The following is a 21,737-nucleotide window of genomic DNA, read 5'->3' as shown; positions in this document are numbered from 1 at the left end:
TGAGTTGCAAAGAGTCAAGAGTATATCTTATTCATCTTGGCATTTCCCCCAGGATCTTATACATAATAAGCACGCAATAAATCGTTTGTTGAGTGAAAAATGAATCGCATGATGAAGAACAATTTATCAAATTAAGAGTGAAAACTCTTTGATATGTCTAAGTCTCAGGCAAGGAAAGAGAAGCCTCTTCGGTTACCTTCTTCGTGGTTCTGATGCAGTATGACTTCCGGCTGTGTGTGGATAGAGTTTCCGGGGTGGAAAAATGGTGAAAAAAGAATCCGAGGTTTCCTCTGCTTCAGAATATGCTGAAGAAGTTCATAGAGCACATCACCTGTAAAGAAAGAGGAAAGAGAAATAGAGAAACTGGAAATATTTCATTCAAGTATTTATTTAGCTTTGACTCTATGCATGGCACTGCCCTGGGGACACAATGTCATGTGAGCAAGATAGGCACGCTACCTACTCTCATGGGGCTTACAGGGGACAGGAAGTGCCACTTGGAATTCAAGAAGGTCAGAGCCATGTGAAAAACAAAAAACAAAAAACAAAAAACCACCCAACCAAGAGGCTTTTCTACCCACTCCAGTTCCAGGCAGGATAAGATCATAAAAAAATTCACTAGTCTGGTCAGAGGTGCTAAGTACTGAAGATACCCCACAGGGAACTGGCACTTTCTGGGATGTTTTCCTCCTTTAAAAATACATTGCAGGCACTGCTCCAAGGTTCTATAATCTCCAGAAAATCATCTTTACATGTCAGCCCTTTGCAGAGGATGGTGGGACTGGTTTGAACTGGGGCCCTCGGTTCTGATATATTTGGTATTTCAAGTGTCCACTGAGTAGTTAATTAGAGAAAAAGACCTGTCATGATCTTATCCCACCCCTTTGGCTTAGATCCAAGTTCAAAATGCAGGTGGGTGCCTCAAAACCCCTTAGGGGTGATTAATCTTTAAAATACCATAGGCTTTTGACTGTCCCGCCACGCCCTTCCTCACACAGATATGCAGTCAGCATCTGTAGCAAACAATGGGCTTTTATCTCTAATTTTAGCCATTTTTAACAGATTCTTTAATTAACAACTTAATTTAACTGCATATTTTAGGCTGTAGATATGGCTAAATTATTCTTTTTCTTTTAAACTCAGCTCGAACCTGAGAAACACTCCATGTTAATTTCTTTCTTTCTGCAAACTTCTACTCCTTTTCCATTTGTACCAAATAAAGCTGCATAATATTCTATTCTAAGGGATTCCTGAGGTCCCTTGTCTTTGCTTTGATTTTGTTTCTTCCTCTGTCTTTGAATTTTCGTTGTTATTAATATAACTTATTGCCACTATTTACTATTATGATGAAATAAAGCAAAAGACTTTTTAAAGAGCTGAAGACACCTTGTCACTGGGTAGCTCCTTTAATGACATGGGCGAAAAGTAGCAGAGGTGTTCAGGATCAGACTTTTACAAATGTTCTGTATAAGGTAGAACTGTGGCACGCACGTCTGTTTTGGGGCTGGGAAGACTTTGGAGATCATGGAATCCAGACCTAGTAGTCATGATGATGCTGTCTCTGAAGAGAGGAGGATACGGAGCCTGAAATACAGTCCTATTTCAATGATTTACATTTTAATCGCTTACAAAAATAAGTCCCTAATCAACATTGTTTGTTTTGGTTTAGTGTAATGTCTTCCTGAACTTTTCTTAATTTGCATGGCCTCACACTTGCTGGGTTTTATCCTGTGGGCTTGAGTGATGCTTTATTTCGGTAGTATGAAGAAGAGAAAACGAAAACACTAAAAAATGTGTTCCTGATGATTACTATTACTAAAAAAAAAATGGTCAGTAATTAGTGTATCCATTTTGGAAGGGAAGGCCAGGAAATATAAATTTAGTGTCTGTGAGAGTGTTCAACTTTGTTCGTTTAGAGAGGCATGCTGACGTGGCAGGAAGGCACAGATTGCAAACACGGGCTCCTCGGGCTGGAGTGCCAGCTCGTCCGCCGAGGTGACCTTGAGCAAGTCCCTGAACTTCTCTGCAAAATGCCAACAACAACACCCACCTCAGAAGTTTCCTGTGAGGATTAAATGAGGGAAATGTCACGAAGCACCTAGAGCAGGATCTGGTGGGTTGTTACACCCTAACTTCTTCCTGAAGGCCTCTTCTGGGGCTGGAGAAACTCCGAGGAGTGGTGGCTGAAGACTGAGCTGGAGCATGGGCAGGTCATTTTCTTGGCTGTGTTACCATTTCTCCACATACATACAGAGAGGGAGGTGATAAAGCGGAACAGGAAGAGGCTCGCACTGGAGTCAGACCTGCGCCTTTAACACTTCTAGGCTTCAGTTCCCTCTTCCATACAATGGCCTGTTCACAGCATCTACCTCATAGGATTATTGCAGGGGTCCCTAACCCCTAGGCCACGGAAACTGTAGAGCCAGCGAAGCTTCATCTGTCTGTATTTGCAGTCGCCGTCCCTTCCCCACCCCCCCGCCATGCTAGCGCTGGCATTAGATTCTCATAGGAGCAGGGGTCCCTGGTACCAAAAAAGTTGGGGACTGCTGGATTATTGAAAGGAGTCGGTGAGGTACTCCATGTAACGAGCTCATCCCGGCATTGGGCAAACAGTAAGAACCCAGGAGACACTAGCTCTTGCTGTGACCACCTCTATCACCACTGCCACCAGTATTATTAAAGTGGTTTAGGACAGACATGTAGGCCCCTATGGAGGTCTCACATATCGGACAAAGGAGAACTGTCTGGGTCATAATCAGTGCTACGTTCCCCTTCCACAAAGGGCAAAGGTTAACTGAGGCCATTCGCACATTCTTGGCCTCTCTTCACACCTCACCCTGGCCTGGTGGGCTAAGCCCACAGTGGGGCTGACATGTGCTCTGCCTCAGACTTTCCCAGGTCTTCTGTACTGGCTCTCTTCAGCCTCTCATCCCAAAGCTGGCAAAGGGAGCCAGGCGTCTCTGAGAGTGCAGGGGAAAGCAAGGGGAGGAGCAAATCGAGGGGAGCTCTGCCAGTTCCTTACCTAAACCGTAGGTCTATTGTGAGAACTAGTGAGATAACATTCATTAGCACCACCTGTGACAGCTGGCTAATGGGTGGGAGAAAAGGCCACGGTCCCAGGTTCCAGGCCAGGAAAGAACTTAACCCTAAGGCCATAGCTAGATCAATTTATTCACAGACAAGTTTCCTCAGCAACCAGGGGGCTCAGCTGGGGAATGTGGCTGGCTTAGCACAAATGTGTCACCACTGTGGGGGGGAAAAACAACTTACCGTGCATGTGCTGTGTGTGTACAACTGGCGGTAATGGTGTGTGCCTGATAACAGCTTGGAACCTTAGACCTAGAGAAGATTCTAGAGGTCTCTCATATCGACTTGAACTCGTGTTTAGTAAAAGTCCCACGCCTCCGACTTCCTCTGCCAAGAAGTAGCTTTGGCGGACTACTTCCAGGGATGGGCAGCGGGCCACAACATAAGCAAACCATTTTTGGATTGCTCTAGTTGATAGAAAGTTCTGTTGAGTTGGAACCTGGCCCCTCCTATAATCTCATATACTTCAGTACTTAGTTTTGGCTTCTGGAGCAGCACAGAACATGTGTCCTGTCTACAACAGTTTTCTAAATAAAGACGGCCTCCCATCCTCTTCCATCTCAACTGTCCCCTAACTCCAACACCCAGCCTATTCTCTTGGCACATTCTTAAAATGTTCAAATAGGCAGGAGATCATATCTAAAAAGCAGTATTAGCAAAAAGGTCTCTGGAATAAAGAAGATATTTTAAAATGTGATATTTATTTGCTTGCTAAAAATAAAGAGTATGAGCCATAGCACCCTATATCTAACTTAGCTAATGATCACTGGCTTGAATTCAAAAGGCACTTTTCGGAAAATTCTTGGCCCATTCAATTCTTGATAAATCTTCTCAGTCTTCCCAGAAAAGAAATAACTAGGACTAACTGTAAAAGGTGTTTCTAGCTTTTGTTGGTTCCTCCATATATCTGCATGCATACTGTATGGTTTCTGCACACATATGCACATACAGAGGGAATTTGCCACGAAGTTAGTGAGTTTTAGAGGTCTTTATTTGCATAGTCCCCTGGAAGGAGCCCTGGAATTATTTGCATCCCCCAAATTATAAACTTCAGGGCCCATTAAAACCCAGATGCACACACATGACACATACAGAACTTACATGCATGCACATACACGTGTGTGCAAACACAAACACATATTAAAAAAACCCACAAACCGAATGCATATACAATTTTGCACTGGTGATTTGGACTTGAAAGTTCAGGCATCTACTTTGAGAATCCCAAAGTCTATTATTTTATTTGCAATTTGTTTCAAGTGGATAGTAGAGGGAGTGAGCAAAACCATTGCAAGTTGCTTATCAATTTTACCAGTGTCCGAAGACCAAGAACATACAGATGCTGTTTTAAGAGTTAAATTTATCTAAGTTTCTTTACTTTTAGTGGAAAAAGCTTGGGCTCTACAGCAATAAAGCCCCAAGTTTGAATCCAGTTTCCTCTATTTGTCAGTTGCATGCCTTAGGTAAACTATTTTTCTTCTTTGAGCTTTAGTTCAAGGTTTCAAGAGTCTTTGTGTCAAATGAGAATAATGCCACAGACTTGGCCAGGCTGTTATGAAGATTAATTGAGATGATGTGAGCAAACATCAGCTCATGTATGATTTGCTCTCACATGTGCTCAATAGATGATACCCCTTGCGATTATGGTAATTATTAACAGACGTGTCTCAAAAAATCTGGAAACTATTTGCTTTGCTTCAACACTTTTGTATTAAAAAAATACTTTTGTATTTAAAGCACATGAATAAGTTTAATAAAGTCACATTCATAAATATGGAATTTTTTTTTCCCAGTTGACGTCATTTCATATAGACATTTCTAGTTCATAGTATCTTTCTCTAGTTCATGGCTCTATCTTCCACCTCTTTCTATGGGTTTCTTCCCTTTAGCATTTAAGCAGTTTCAAGTTTTTCCTGTGTTCTACACACAAACACACCTTTGTCCACATCTTCCCCTCCAGCAGGTAGGTATTCCTGATTCTCTCCTCCAATAGCGATCTAATGTCTCTAAGGAGCTGTCCAAATCTGTTATCGCCTCCCCCTCTACCCGACTCCTCAGGGCCCTTCATTCTGGTCTCCACTCTGATTCTTCTCTAAACTGCTCTTGCTTAGGCCCCTTCCCTGCTGTCAAACCCAAAGGGCACTGGTGAGTACCTGGGGACTTACCTGCCTTCTTAGCAGCATTCGTCACCAGGAATCACTACCTCCCTCCTCTCAGAACACTCCATGGCTTCAGAGATTCTGACTTTTCCTGGTTTTCTTCTTACCTCTCTGCTCTTCCTCCTTCTCCAACCCTTCCACAGCAAGGCTCCCTAGGACTCGCTAGTCTTTCTTCCTGGGTAATCTCATCTACTCCCATGGCTTCCATCAGCTTGTCTATGTTAAATCTCCTCCAGCCAGGCATTTCTTCTCAACTCCAGAACCTTCAGTTTATCTCCTAGATGTTTCCTCTTGCTTTTCATCTGGGCACTACACATTAACGTGTCTAATATGAGTCTTTAAAACCCACATGATATTTCCCAGTTCAGGAAATGCCCAGTTGACTGGAGTCATCCTTAACGCCTCTCTCATTCTCCTCCAACATCTCATCAGCCACCAAGACTTATAGACTCTGCCTGTTAAATATTACTTGAATCATCTCCTTCTCTTTGCTGGTCTCATCTTAGTTCAAGTCACCACCATTGCTCCTTGGTGTCAGCCAAACCGACTGTCCCTCATCAACTTTTCACCTCTGCACCTTGTCATGCCCACAATCTCGGCTTAAAACCCTAAATGGCTTCTACCTGTCTTTAAAATAACATCGGAAGTCTTACATAGAGAATGCGGTTAGCATTAAAATAATGGCTAAACGGAAAGCCAGCAGAGAGAGCAATTAGCGGGATTGTTTCATAAACTATATAAATGTTTAACCAATGTACTGTATACTTGAAACTAATAAAATAAAATAAAATAAAATAAAATAAAATAAAATAAAATAAAATAAAATAAAATAAAATAAAATAAAATAAACAAAACACAAAACATTGACAGTCCTGAACATGTTCTGCAAGGCTCTGGATAATCTACTGAAGAAATAAGTGACTCCATGAATGGTCATAAAGCTACAGTGCATTCTTTTATATTTATATTCTCCGAGGTTGTTTAGCAAGTCCCCCATTGGGGATGGCTGGGGAACTTCCAGTTTTTGTAATTATAAATAGAATCGCTAAGGCCATTTCTTTACACTTATTGGATTGTTTCCTTAAGATTTTTTTTCTTAAAATAGTATCATCGGTGAAAGGGTATGATTAGTTTTAAAGTTCTTGTTATACACTGCTAGTTCCTCAGAAGGCTGGCACCAATGCATAGTGCCATTTACAGTGCTACCCAGCGCCTTTCCCCTGGGATTTATAACATTTAACTTCTCAAGTTTAGTATGTTTAAACCCGAATCTTAACATTGTTAAAATCTGCATTTTTCAGGTGATGATTTACAATGTACATATCTTCATAAGATTATCTGAAGTAAGCACATTTTTATATTTGCAAACTGTTCTCTTTTTTCTTTCTCTCTCTCTTGTTTTTTTTCAGAGATTTTAGTTTCCTTCTGACCAATTCTTAGAAAAATAAAAGCATACATGGTGTGAGAGGGATATTTTTCAGACTTGTCAGAAATTTCTCTCTGCTGGGTCCTTCTTGCCTGTGACAGGTTCAGGATGAAGTCTCACATCTCGGTCCCTTCAGTTTCATTATCAACTCAATGATGAAAACACCAACACAGTCCCAGGCCCAGGGGATCCCACTGGCAGCTGTCATAGGCCCATTCCTGTCACAGGACTGCTTGGTTTGTTTATTCTCATTTTCCCAGCATGCCATTCAATCCATTTTCTTAGGCTGATTGAATTACAAACCTTTTTTATTTAATGCAAGTGCCTTCAGTGACTATAAAAACAAATTAGTTTCTTACTTAGGAACAAATATTTGAAATTTAGCTTGATGGCTATGTGTTAGACACAGAAATCCTGAGACAAAGGGAGTAGGTTGTGGAAAAATTTGAGTATTGTATTTAAGACAAGAATAAATCTGTTAGAAAGAAGACCTAATATGACAATTGCTTTAATTGGATAAAGAATAGAAGGTAAGGTAAACAAAATAAGCTCCTGAGAAAATAAAAATGCTGTGAAAGAAGTATGTGCTTTATTAAAGTGCTGTAGTTTTACACATTCTAATATCACTCTGTATGGCAGAGGGATCAGTTATCACCATCATTTCACAAATGGGACAAGTGAAATGCTAAGAAATTAAATGACTTTCCTGTAATTGACTTACCTAAGCATTTCTTTGATGTGTGAGACACTTTTTTTTTTTTTTCTCTTTTCTTTGTTCAAAGACCCACTAAGAGAAGAAAGAGCCAACCCTCGGTATCTTCAGTAAAGGGTCATCATGTCTGCTGCAACTCTCAGACTTCAGGGCTACAATTCCCCTCTGTGACCAGTATCCTCAGATTCTGTGACTTGATTCTAAAACAGCCGGTTGACCCAGCCATTCAATCTAGCAAGCCACCTACTATTGCTTAATATAAATTGATAGGCAAGTAGGTCCAAGGAACTCTTTGTAAATTCAGACTAGTATTTTCAGTTTAACCTTGAAAGGGAATTTTACTGTTATTTGAGGGTCACAAGCAAAATTTATTTCCAAAAACAAAGGTTCTGATGGGTTAGAAAGAGAAGAAATCATTTGTAACATCACACTCTAGTACACTAAAAGACTAATTTACTTAGTAAATCCCTAATACACTTTTTGCTGAATTGACTTGAAGGAGCTCTGAAAATATTTTGATTTTCCTCTTTTTTTTTTAGCATTGAGAGAGAATGTAACATGGATTAAATAGATAACTTGTAATTTTTTTATTCATATAAATAATATACCAAAATTCATTCCATCTGACTGTCTTGCAATGGATAACTCTAAATGAGAGTTAGATCAAAGCTGTCTTATGTGTTTTCTCAGAGTCTCAGAGTGGTCAACTAATCAACTACTCCTCTGAATTTAAATCATTCCAGACTATTGCATGTGATAACTGCCTAGCAGCTCAGGGACTAGGTGAAATTATCCTTTCCACGTGAGGTTTTATAAAAGGGAGATTCCTTTACATTTATTCTTTGGCTTTGCAATGTTATAAATTTATCATCTTGTTATATTCTCTAATTGGGAGAATAGTCCAAAGAAAATATCCCATTTATCTTCAACTGTGAAATCTTCAGCTTAGAGATGATATAGTTATTTAATACACATTGTGAATGTTCCCTGCTTTATTCTAGTGGTTGAAAATAGAGGACGCTTGTCCTGGAAGTGGACGAGGTAAGTGTAGTTTGTTAAATTGGTTGAAGAATGTGGCATTCGGAGAGGCTATCATATTTGAACCTACAGTATATTCATATTTCAGGCAATTATAATTCATTGAGTCTCATTCTTTCCTTTCTACATTTGACAGGAGTTGTGTTAAAGAATGTTATTTCCATATTCAGACAGCATAATGCTGGGTGAGGCCCGGCAGGAAACGAGGTCAGGAGGAAGCTATAAACATCTATTCATGGTGATGCGGCAAACAGATACTTTTGTTTTGGTCCGGCAGCCCCATGATTAGTGAGACGCTGCTGCTGAGTCTTCTGAGGCAGCAAAAAAGATTCAAGGAAAAGTCAGGACAAAATTGGGTGAAGTGTGAGTTTTACAAGGTATTTAAGTTGGAGATGAAAGTATTTACTCACTGCCTGCAGGGTGGGAACTTGTACTGTTTACTAGAAGCTTAACACTGCTTCAGTGATTGAAGTTGAGTCGAGCTATTGAGTTGAAGGGCACTTAGGAGCCACAGGGTGAATATCCCATTTTATGGATGAGGAAAATAAGGACAAATGCAGAGACATGAACTGTGGAAGAACATCTTTGGGACATCTACTGCACCAATGACAAAGCAGAAAGTCCATGTCAGAAGAAGCAGTAGCAAATATTACTCCTGAGAGATATAAAAGATTTTCTATTTATACCTTGTCTCCATCTCTGGAGAACGTAAGCAGGTATATCATGTGTTCATTACCCTGTTGGGTGGCTACTTCACGAGTGTTCTCAACTCTTAGTTCTGTCTTCCAAATCCTCTGACAATACTCCTGTTTTGTGATGTTTTCTTGTATACCCTACTGGCAGGAGCACCTTGAAATTCTGTCCATGGCTTTCTGGTTGATGCCTTAATTAAATTACCTACCTACAGCACAAACTTATCTTTATTCCCAAATCAATGTAACGCGGATGATGCTCGAATCTATTATTCCCAGCTCTGGCCTGGCTCTTATCTCAGATTTCCAACTGCAGAACAGGACAGGTCTCACTGGATATCCTGGCATCACTTGGCCAAAATGAACTCTAACCTTGCTTCCAGATCAGTTCCCTATCTTTAGCTAACCACTCTGTGCCTGAAAGTACTATTACTTTGGTCTCACCAATCTAGTTCTGGACTTCAATGTCTCACATCAGGACTACAGCAGCAGCATTCCAACCAGTTTTCCTGCTTTTAGTGGCCCGATGAATCCACCCTCTGCAGCAATGGTAAATGTCTGTTTTCAAGAGAGAGCTCCCATCCTACCATTTTCCTGATCAAAACCTTTCAGTGGTTTCTCATTATCTGCAAAATAAAACCCAAACTTCCTAACCTGGGCTTTAAGGCCCTCTCACATTGGGTCATAATTCAACCAATATTTATTTAGTGCTGAGTGGATGCCATGCACTGTGCTAGATGCTGGGGATATGGTGGCTTAACAGGACACGACCCCTGCCCGAACTGAACTTTCCACTCTAGAGGAGGGATATGGAATAGAAAACAATCACATATAACACTGTGGGTGCACATGCGTGCGTGTGTGTGTGTCACAAGGGCCATGACAGAATTAGAGAAAGCTCTGGGATAAGAGAGGACAGTATCCAACCCAAACTGAGGTGGAGAAGGTGGAGGAAAGGAAGGTGGGGTGGAATCAGGGCAGCAGGGATGGGAGTCAGGAAAGTTTTCCTGGAGAAAGTAGCAGAACTTGGAATAGGAAGAGGTGATTAGACAAGTGAGGGAGGGGTGATAAATGATGATGAAGGGTTTCAAACAGAAGACCTAGCCCCGTGTAGCCTTATCTCTGAATTCTTCCTCCACACGAACTGGTCTATACCTCCTTAACATCTTTTCTTACCTCCCTCCTGCTTATCTTTTAAGGCTTTCAAAATCCGGCTTCATTACCAACACCCTTGAGCTTCCTTCGACCATCCAGCTAGATGCTACCTCTCCCAACCCTCAACTCCCTTAGCCTGTACGTTTGCACCACCGGCATGGGGTGCTCCGGGAATATTCACAGAATGAATTTCTACTGCCCCTACTTAATTGGGGGTTTACAGCACCTCACTTCCAGACTAGTGCATTGGCCTTAACTGGGCTTCCTGCCTTCTGTCTTTTCCATTCATTCATCAGGTGGGTTTTCTCACCGTCACTCAAATATACTAGGCTAATGCTGCTCCAATTCCCCAGAATATTCCCCTTCTCTCCTCTGCCTACTCAGTTCTACCCATCCTTCATGGTGCAGACTAATTCCATTCCTTCTTTCGTGAGACCATCCTGTTCTGCTCTCTCCCTTCCTCAGCTTCCTGTTGCCATTAGGTTCAATGCAATCCTGCCTATCTACCTGGACAGCAGGATCCTGTCCAGTCTTCCACATACTCACTCTGGCAAAGACCTGACATAGTGGCAAGGAACTACTGACAGGCTTTTGCATATCTTTGCTTCCAGCAGCTTTAAGCAGAGGGAACCTAGTTTCATAAGTAAAGTTCAGAGGTCACTGGAGAGAAAAATAAACCAGCAATAAAAAGGCGCACCTGAGATATGACGAGGGGGGAATCTGCAAAGATTCGAGGAGGAAATCTTGCCCAAGGTCTAAGTCAAATCAAGTGAAAACACACTTCTTTGTTTGCCTTACATGAATGGTTTCCGGGAACACAAAAGACTTAAGAGTTCTTTTCCTCTAAGTCAGTAATTTTGTCTCTTTGAGTGTAATATCTTTTGAGTTTCCACTGGAACAGAAATGGAAGTATTTTTGCATTAAATTATTTTGCATAAACTACCTAGATTCCTTTTACATTAATTTTATTTACATGGTTGTTTTAGAGTTTTCTTATTCTGAGACTACAGAAAAAAACCCAATGATTCGAGACAAAATGTTTTAGGTATGTTTGTATCCCTTATAAAATCTTAAAACGGATCTGTTTTTCAAAGATATAAGCTTTCAAGTTTCAATAACATCTTTACTTCTGGGGGAAACTTCCTCTTTACCATTTCCTCATATAAACGGTCTGCTGCAATTGGGAAAAGCAGGGGAGATTCTGTTCTCTATCCTTATCTCACTCCCTGTGTTGGGGGACATTTCCTCATGACGGTTAGTTTATTAGCTTTTGGCAGGCTTCCAGGAGTAAAAACGGGTTGAACGGCGTTGGGGACGATGCCAAGACCTTCTGCAGGACCATTGCCTTTGGTCAAGGAAAAAAAGGTCTCCGCCAGACAAGTTACATCAAAGCTGGGGAACCACATGAGACTCGACAGAAGGAGGGCCCACTGCTACTTGAATAAGTAGCTCTTCAAGAGGCATAAACCCAAGACCAAAGTTTTCCTGTGATATATGGAGTTTCCAAATAGCTACCTGCTAAATATCCATAAAGTTTAAGATATGAAATTGGAAAGTATATTTAAAGTCTTGTCTACATCCTTAATAGGCTTTGCAGATACAAACACTCCTTATGGAATTAAATCTTCCCTCTGGTCTTCGGAGCTCTCATTTGACACGTCTTCCTAGTTAGATGAGCCTGAGGAACTTCTACCTGAATTGTTCAGGGTTTCTACGAGCTACAGGATGTATTACTTCAAAGAAAATTCCGTACTTCCAAAGGAAGTCGCCCAAGGCCCTTGGAGCTTATTTCCCTTGGCTTCTAGGATCTCCACCTTTCCCAGTCCTTACCTCCTGTGCCCTCGTTTCTTCTTTCCTTTTTACTCTAGCTGCATCAGCAGGGCTCATTTTCCTTCCTCTCCTGTCTCTGTTATTAACTGAGCAGTTCACAACCAACACTCACTCTCACGCATCTCTTTTAAGTCTTCAGACTCAGGGGCAAGGTAGAGAGAAAGGGCTGGAATGAATTTTCTTCCTTATGTGGTGTCACAACTATATCCCTTATGCTCTAGTGTCTGTAGTTCCATACTGAGTTACTCCTCCAAACCTTAAAACATTCCCCTTGATCTGGAAATTCTTCCTCTTCTCCCCTCAAACTGGCATATGCCAGCAGGATCTTTCCTCTGCTAAGCTAGGCTATCGTCCTTGTGCCGATGGTGACCTACAGTGGACAGCTTTTGGGGCAGGATGACCGGTGGCAAAGACCAACCACTGACTATAACAGATTTCCTAGGCTGAGCATGTTTCAAGGGTCCAGACTCTCACCTGAATGAGGAGATCGATAGCGAAAGTCCTCTTTGGTCAGCAGCAGGAGAGCTTTGCCATTCATTTCAAACGTGTTGCTGTCAATTGGCCTTAAAGAAAACTCATTTTCAGCCCACTTGAGCCACTGGGCTACGTCATCCCTGCTCCAGTAAACGGGCTGCAAGCCTGTTGGAGAGAGAGCAAGGCAGAAAAAAAGAGAAAAAGGGTCTTGTCAGTGAGACAGTTGGAATAAAGGGGAAAGATTTCTGAATGGTTAACAAAATTGAGTCTCCACGTCTGAAGAGCCCTTATGTTCAACTCTGAATCCTCGGTTAAAACTCAAGCTTCATAAGTGCCAAGGCGTGATATCAAATGAACTTTTTATTTAGAGGCAAAATGAGAAAAAAATCCTCTTTTATGTGTTTAAGGGATCATAGACTTAGAGCTCTGTCTTTCCTTGTCTCCAGGCTTGCCTTAAAATTACAGGTTCATGGTGGCCTGATGCACCCAAGGGGGCGTGGAGTCATGACAAATGTCAATATAATTTGGAGGGGACCTTAAATTCAGAGCTGATTGTAGCTCGGCCTCCTTTAGAAGTGAGACTGTTCATGAGCTGGGCTCGACTTTCCAGAGCAGCCAGATAATGAAGTGTTCCTTAGAACTTCTTCCAGGAAGAGCAATTCAGTCAGCCTTTGAGAAACTATCAGGCTAGCCTCTGGGAATGAGAGGGCCAGGTAAGGGTAAAAAGAACTCTTGCCTTTTTATTCTACGTGCTATTGTCAGAACTTTCTGGTGCGGGTGGTATTTGTACTCTGACTAGGACCAGAAGTGGGTCAAAGGGAAGACTGCAGCTCAGGCTGAGAGGGTGGCTCTGGCTGAATCTCTGTCTGATAGCCTGCCTGGGAGCCCACATTTTTATTTCATTTTGCTATTTTGAGAAATCTTCGATATCGTTTAAGTGCTTTAGAACAGTGGTTCTCAAAGTGTGATCTGGGGAGCCCTCGGGGTTCTCAAGACCTTCTCAGGGTGTCTATGAAGTCAAAACTCTTTTTTACAACAATAGTAAGAGGTTATTTGCCTTATTTCACTCCCATAGTTTCGTGAGCATACGGTACAATTTTCTGGAGGCTACACGACATGTAATATTGCAGTAGATATGAAAATCTAACTATCTTCCATGAAGCTAGACATTAAAGAGACTTGCGAAAAGGTAAAACGTCGCTTTTCTCATTTTTTGTTTTGGAAAACATATTCATAAATATCTGTTTATGCCAATATATGCTAAGCTTATTATTTTTCAGTAAGCTTACAAATATATATATTTTATATTGTTTTAATTTCCAATATGGTAACTATAGATAGCTATAATCCATATAAGCAAAGCTCTCTGAGGTCTTTAATAATTTTTAAGATTCAAAAGGAGTCCCGAGACCAAAATGTTTGAGAACTGATGGGTTAGAAATAGCTAGATCCTCAACAGAGCTTCATTCTCTAAAATGGTCTTGTGTGAATTAATAGTTCAAATACAATGGAGGTAGTGTTTGCTAAGAGGAGCCTCAGTCTCTCTATTTAGTTACTTAACCTTGCTAAGGAGACTCGATGAGTGTGCTATGAAAGCATCCTTCAGTTTGATCCTAGAAAGAATCACCTGTCATCCTTAACTCAGGCATTACAAAGAACTGTCTGGTCTTCTTGGATGGGCTGCTCATCCTTCCTGTTGGACATGGGAAAAATGGCTCAGATCTCCTGGAGAAGATCCAGGGCCCCTGGGCATGACTGTTTTCCAGGTGGCTCCTTTGCAAAGTCTAGCTTTGAAGAATGGTAGTTGGCGTCCTTGAACTCTGTGGATGTCTCTTTGAAACTGGTCTATTGTGTAGGGCTCCAACAAAGAACTATGGGCACTGGAATCATTAGAGATGGGTATTTAAGAGTATTCTCCTTGGTTTTTAAGTTTTTATAATTTTTTTTCACATGGAAAGAAAAAAGTGGCATTATAAAATAATAATGTGTAATATGTTACTGCTCTATGATCTTTAGAATAAAATGGCCACTAAAGAATTTAAGGGTTTTTTTTGACTCTTAACTGGGCAAGAAGCAATGCCGGCCAAAGAAATCGTCAACAAGGTAAAGAGACAACCATCCAAATGGAAAATATATTTGCAAGCAACACCTCCGATAAGGGCCTAATATCTAAAATATACAAAGAACTCATACAACTCAATAACAACAAAAAAACCCAAATGATCCAATCAAAAAATGAGCACAGGACCTGAAGAGACACTTCTCCCTAGCGGACATACAAATGGCCAACAAATATATAAAAGATGCTCAACATTGCTAGCTATTAGGGAAATGCAAATTAAAACCACAATGAGATACCATCTCACACCTGTTAGAATAGCTATAATCAACAGGACAAGTAATAACAAATGTTGGAGAGGGTGAGGAGAAAAAGGAACCTTCATACACTGCTGGTGGGACTGCATATTGGTATAGCCACTATGGAAAACAGTATGGAGGTTCTTCAAAAAACTAAGAATTGACCTACCATATGATCCAATAACCCCTCTACTGGGTATTTACCCCTAAGACTTGAAAATCCATATCCAAAAATATTTTAGCACACTGATGTTCATAGCAGCATAATTCACAGTGGCCAGGACATGGAAGCAACTGAAGTGTCCTAAGATAGATGACTGGCTAAAGAAGCTGTGGTACATATGTACAATGGAATATTACTCAGCCATAAGAAGAGATGAAATACTGCCATTTGCGACAACATGCATGGACCTCGAGATCATCATGCTAAGCGAAATAAGCCAGACAGAAAAAGTTGAAAATCACATGATATCACTTATATGCGGGCTATAAACCTAAACGCAACAAAGGAGCAAGACAAACAGAGACTCATGGACATGGACTATAGACTAGTAGTTACCAGAGGACTATAGAGTAGTGGTTACTAGTGGGGTGGGGGAGTAGCGGGGAGGTAGACAGGGTAAAGGGGGTCAAATATAGGATTTAGAGAGAAGGTGAAGTGGGTAAAGGGGATCAAATATATAGTAGCTGAAGGAAACTGGACTTTGGGTGGTAAACACACAATAGAATATACAATGTTCAATGATAATGTACACCTGAAAATTATATAATCGTATTAACCAATGTTACCCCAATAAACTTAACTAAAAATTAAAAAAAAAAAAAGAAAAAGCAATGTCTATTAAAAATGGTCATTGGATACAGGGCACCCCAATTCTTTACAATGACCTTGAAAATGCATATCTGGAATCACGGTGAGGTAGGAGTGGGCGTGAGGATGGCTCAGCAAAATCTCAATTTTCTAACTGGTAAAAAAAACTTTAAAATTTACTTTCTATTACTGTCATCTTTGAAGGGGAACAGCATAGTGATTTGTAACCAGGGACTTTTTCCTTCCTCTCCTTCGGACGAGGAGTATGAGCACAGCCAGCCATGAGGGGACAACTGTGAAGTTCTAGTCAAGCTTGGCCTAGGAAAGTGCGTGGTAGTGAAAGGGCCACAGAGTAGAAGAGGCACCTTCAGAAACAGGAAAAAAGTATGGGGGAGCTTACTGGACTTTTGAGTGCCAAAGCAAATACAGAACTGAATCCCGCTGGGGAGGGGAAATGAGAGTAAAATGCTGAAGTTTCTGCAGAGGATACATGGCACTGGAGGGAGGCGGGTGAGAAGGGGGTGGGGGATGCAAGTAGTAATTTGAGGTTCTTTGTATTCTACGGAAGAAAATAGTCATGAGTAATCTTTTCCCTAAATACAAGAAGAGTCACACACTCCAAACAGCCCTGCCAGTTAAGAACAACAGTTTCTCTTTTCACTTCCTATTAATCTCTCCCACAGCGCAACCCCTGCAGCAAGCAAAGCCACCACGTGGAAACCCCCTCGCCGGGAACCTAAGCAAATGCTCTGGGCTTGTGTGCAAAAGGGACCCAGCGAGTCACAGGCAGCCCAGGGAATACCATGGTGATCCTAGCAGTTTTATAAAAGTGACCCCAAAAGAGCAAGCTACCTGCTTGAGGCCAGTCAATAAATTTATCAGAGTCACTGCTCTTCCATTAGCATAAAGAGAAATGGCAGACACATTCACTGAGCTGGAAAGAGGCTTGATAAACTTCGGTGTTCAAAGTCAAGGCCCACTGCTATTGCCTTTTTGGTTTAATAGAATAAAAAGTTTGTGGTATAGGATGTGCTTTGCGATTCTAATCGAGGAAAAAAAATGCCCCCTTTCCTCAAGCCTAGGGGCCTGAGGCCTGGGAGTTATGGAGTCTGATGGAATAGAGCCTTGGACCCAGAGCCAACTCTGGTCTAATTAGGGCCATTTAATTTACTCAATAGTCTTTTATTAAGCACTTCTATCATCTAGTACTATTCTAAGCACTTTATAAATATTAGTTCATTTAATTACATGTTCATAGCAAACCTATGAGACTGTTTCAGATTAGGGAACCGAGGCCCAGTGCATTTAAGGGAGTTGCCCAACGTCAAATGGCCACATAACCAGAGGAGCTGAGATTCGAACCCAGGCAAGTCTGGTTTCAGAGTCTGTGCTCTTATCCAACACACTATGCTTACCCATGCATTTCCCAATCCGATTCAGATTCAGGTGGATTTTCCACACTATTAGGAATTCATACAAGACCAAGTGAATTGGATCCTTCCCATCCTTGGAGGCATTCTCAAGTTATCGACAGGCTAAAAATAGAGTGAAAATAAAATCCATAGATCCCTGAAAAAATCAATTTATAAATGAAGAAGAAGGGGGTGGAGATGGAAGCCTGCTTTTAACACATCCAGGAATAAAGTGCTGCCTTCCCTGGCACCTTGGCACAGTAGGCACTGGTCTTGAGACTTCACATGGTTCACAGCTGCTCACATAACGGAAGCTACATGGGCAAGATAAGGGAGGCACGTGTAACATAGAACTTGCTTTACAGTTATCTCTTGCACCTTTAACTCAACAAAGTTGAAGAATATGGCTGTTAATGGTCATTGGTAAAGAATAAAAAGAGACCATATATTTTGCACCTATGAAATGGTACTCTCTGTGCACATAACAAGCCTGTGAGAGCCGTTCTAAGGCTGGCATTTTTAATGGCGATTAATTTCAGAGCATACTTGAGATGAATTTGTACAGAAGAAATGAATTGCTCTGATTAAGAAAATTACTTAGAATTCCACTGCCCTTTTGATCTAAGTGGGTCAAGTCAAGTTCATGGTGCTATACCCCTCAATGACATACCCAGGCCCTTCAACTTCCTTCTAGTATTTCTTCGATTCCATGTTCAAAGGTGCAGCCACGTTTATTAGTACATTCTTAGCCTCATTTCAGACTTTCTGAGTTATGTTTAAACTAACGATGAAAAGCGTGCTGGGACTTTGGAGCCCAGATTTTACTCTCAGATCTGCCATTAATTAACATGTGATTCTGGGCAGGCCACTCAGTTTCCCTAGCTCACTGATTTCATCTGTAAAATGAAGGCCTTAGAGTATATGATCTCTATTCCCTTCTGGATTTAATATAGTCAATATGCTCCCATTTATTTTGAAACTTAAAAAACAAAGAATGCAAGCAGCAAAAACCTTGTTTCTACAGAACTACTCCATGCTGACTGACAACAATGACCCTGAGATTTTGTAACTTCCTCATGATCTCTTGAATCATGGGAAACAGATTAAGTTACTTTAAACAGAGTTTAGTGCTTAAGAGTATTTTGTTATAGAAAAGTTATAACCTGGCTATGGCAATAATAAACATAACATTTTGACAAGGTGCTTTCATATGTATTACCTCATGGCATTCTCACAAAAGCCCTGCGAAATCAGTTGTATTTTCACTTCAGTTTATCAAAATAAGGGGCTCAGAGTTATTAGATGATTTTACTGGTTTGAACAATACTCAGTTCAAGCTCTTTTGCTGTGGTATACATTCATCAAAAACACCCTTTATCTCAAACTTTCTGTATAAACAGGAATTTGCTACAGATTCTATGGTTTAAAGCAGCAGTCCCCAACCTTTTTGGCACCAGACACAGGTGCTCTTATGAGAATCTAATGCCTGATGATGTGAGGTGGAGCTCAGGTGGTGATGTTAATGCTGGGGAGAGGCTGCAAATACAGATGAAGCTTTGCTTGCTTGCCTGCAGCTCACCTCCTGCTGTGTGGCCTGGTTTCTAACAGGCCACGTACTGGTACTGGCCTACAGCCTAAGGGTTGGGGACCCCTGGCTTAGAATCATAGAATCATAAAAGATAGAAGACACCTCAGTGATGATCTAGTCCAATCTGCACCCCATCTTACTTATTAGGAAACTGACACAGGCAGAAGTTAAGAGACTGAACCACAATCAAGCTGCCCCAGGTTCCCTGCCTCCTAACATCTCATGTCATGTGATAACTTGAGTCAGTGACACATAACAATTCTATAACCCTTGACATAAGGGAGGAAAATTATCACTTCCTTGCTTAGTCATCTTGCCTTCGGATTACACGTTCTTAATTGATCCAAACATAAATTCTCTGTTGTAGTTTTTAGACCCTCACCAAGCTGCCTGCCTTCTCCAGCGACCCTATTTGGCTACCATTCCTAAACGAAGAACCAGAAGCAGGACTAGAACCTTTCTTTCTCTAGACAATATACTTCTATTGATAGTAATAGCCAACAGTTATTGAGCACTTACAACAATTATTACTCTCATTTTACAGATGAGGAAACTATTGCACACAATAGAAGGAATGGTGGTACTCAGAGTGAAAACCCAGCTGGCCTGGTTCTGCAGTCCCACCTCTTAGCACCCCACTACAGCACTTCTCAAGCAGCCTGATAACGGTGAACACAAGCACTTCCTGGGTGGCAATGTTCTCTACATGCTTTCGGTAGAGCATTCATTTAGTCTCCACAGCAATTCGGCAGGGTAAACAATCACTATCCCATTGACAGATTAGAGCACTGGAGCACAGGATGTTAAGTAACTCAGCCAAAGTAACATAGCCAGGAAGTGGAAGAGCCAACATTCGAACCCAGCTGATTTGGCCCAAAGTCGTATTCTAAACCACCTATCTCTCTGCCTAAGGTTATTTGGTGTTTTGGCAGGATGTCGAATTAAATTCATGATTTAAAAAAATAGAAGAAAGAGGGATGGCTTCATAGTGGAATGGTTAGCATGTCTGCTTTGCATGCAGAAGGTCCTGGGTTCGTGTCCCAGGTGGAGTCACGGACCATACCCCAGGCGTGCCAGGCCCTGAGTGCATGCTGGGAGCATGTGGAAGGAGACGCCTCGCCTTCAGAGTTCTTAAGGGGAAGCGGCAACATCCGTAGGTCAGGGATGGAAGTGGGGGTGGCGAGGAATTAAAGAGGGGAAAAAATAAATAAACAAACAAATAAATAAAAAGAGAGATAAAAAAGTTACAGTGACTGTGTGAACTTTCACAGTGTTTAAGCATGCAGGCACTAAGTACCAGCATGGAAACTCTATTTCCCAGCTGTGTTACCTTGGACAAGTTACTTAACCTCTCAGTATCTCTCTTGTCTCCACTGAAAAATGGGGACAACTTTCAGCCTGTGAAAGAAGTACTAGTACACAATGCAACATATACCTATATGCCTTACTGTTAAATTGTACACCTGAAACTTACTGGATTTGTTAACCAAGGTCACCATAAAAAAAAAAAGTACTAGTGAGTCATAGATAACGTGCTTTTCAAATCTACAGATGACATAAAGCTAATATAGAGTAAGATGGTACAAATCATGATGATATAAAACACACAGGACAGACAGTATCTGTCATAGAGCAAACATTTAATAAATATTAGCTATTGTTTTTCTGTTATTACCATTATCATTTTTACAATCACCCTACCTTGCACCTATACAGCTGGTATTGGGAAGCCAACTGTAAAAATGTATGTAGATCGATATTAGATTTCATCTTGTTATTTTTCACTATTATTCTAGCCTGCTGAAGTCTCTTAGGATTTGGATCTATTTCTAGTATTATCCATACATTGTAGTTTCATGTCATCTGCAGCTTTGATAAACATCTGTCAACTCAACAGGCTATTGACAAAGTGCTGATTAGGTGAGGGCTGAGATGGGAGCACTCTGGTGACACACTCGCCTCCTCTTTTCAGACGGGTACTGATCAAATTATTGGCTCCTTTTGGACACAGGTGCTCAATTACCAATCCATCTAAATACTCTGGTACTTTTTTCTAAGTGCTGTAACATATATGTTTGAAAATCTCTCCTGAATTGCAGCTGGAAGTTACACCAGGTAGCTGTTTTCAGCCTGTACATACACTGTTTTCCTTTACTATTCTGAATATCAGGTAAACAGTGGCTTATATTATTTCTTTCAGTACCTCTCCCATTTCCTATTACCCTTAAGGATCACTGTCAGTGGCCTACCTTTCATCCTTGTAAGTTCTCTATTCTGGGATGCCATTTGTCTGGGCTAAAGGCCTTGAATTTATTTAGAACAACTTAGATTTGCTTTAACAATCAATTCGCCCATCTTGGGCTTCAATTCCCTTATGCCAATGTTTGTACTACCTGTTTCAGTCTGACGATAATTCTCCTTGATGGAAGACAGAGAAGAAAGAAAGAAGTTGAACAGTTTTGTTTTCTCTTTGCCATTTGTCAGTGTCACTGCGTCCAATCCAATCTGCACGCTGACATCATGCTTATTCTTACCCTGCCCCCTCAATATCTATCGTTTTCTTTTCCCTAAGCATCTTCTATAGCTCTCAGACCACTTGGTTTTAACAACCTAGATCTAAAAATTTATCATATTTTTCTTTTCAGGAAGTTGCTGTTATTTGAGCTCATTATACCGGTATGCAAAACAGTGGGAAGATAAATTGTCATGATCTTTCTGGCAAACAACTTGGTGAGAGTTGAAGAGCCCTGTAAATGTTGACTTCTCAGAATCTACCTTAAATAAGTGATTTAGGATACAGAGAAATTCATGCACAAAGATGTTCACTGCAGTGTCATTTTTAACAGTGGAAAACTGGGAACATCAATAAGGAAATAGTTAAGTAAACTGTGGACAACATCTCTGACAGAAAATTATGTAGCCGATAACAATACTTATAAAGAGTACTATTCATATGGAAAAACACCAAATAGCATGTGTACATGTATGTTATAAT

At 40.9% G+C, this 21,737-nt stretch overlaps 1 protein-coding gene across 3 annotated transcripts in view; it reads right to left on the bottom strand.

Annotated features, from left to right (window-relative positions):
• The window catches only part of ETV6 (ETS variant transcription factor 6), a 214,235-nt gene that overhangs the window by 35,912 nt on the left and 156,586 nt on the right, over positions 1-21,737 (bottom strand). For all 3 annotated transcript variants that reach the window (XM_039876364.1, XM_039876365.1, XM_039876366.1), the window contains 2 exons: positions 12,574-12,738; positions 197-331 (listed from right to left, as the gene is read on the bottom strand). In XM_039876364.1, the coding sequence (XP_039732298.1) occupies positions 197-331; positions 12,574-12,738 (300 nt within the window). The remainder of the gene's footprint in view (positions 1-196; positions 332-12,573; positions 12,739-21,737) is intronic.

Source organism: Pteropus medius, unplaced genomic scaffold (assembly GCF_902729225.1).
Source record: "Pteropus medius unplaced genomic scaffold, Ma_sr-lr_union100, whole genome shotgun sequence".
Taxonomy (NCBI): domain Eukaryota; kingdom Metazoa; phylum Chordata; class Mammalia; order Chiroptera; family Pteropodidae; genus Pteropus; species Pteropus medius.
This window is presented reverse-complemented; position numbering and strand designations above follow the sequence as displayed.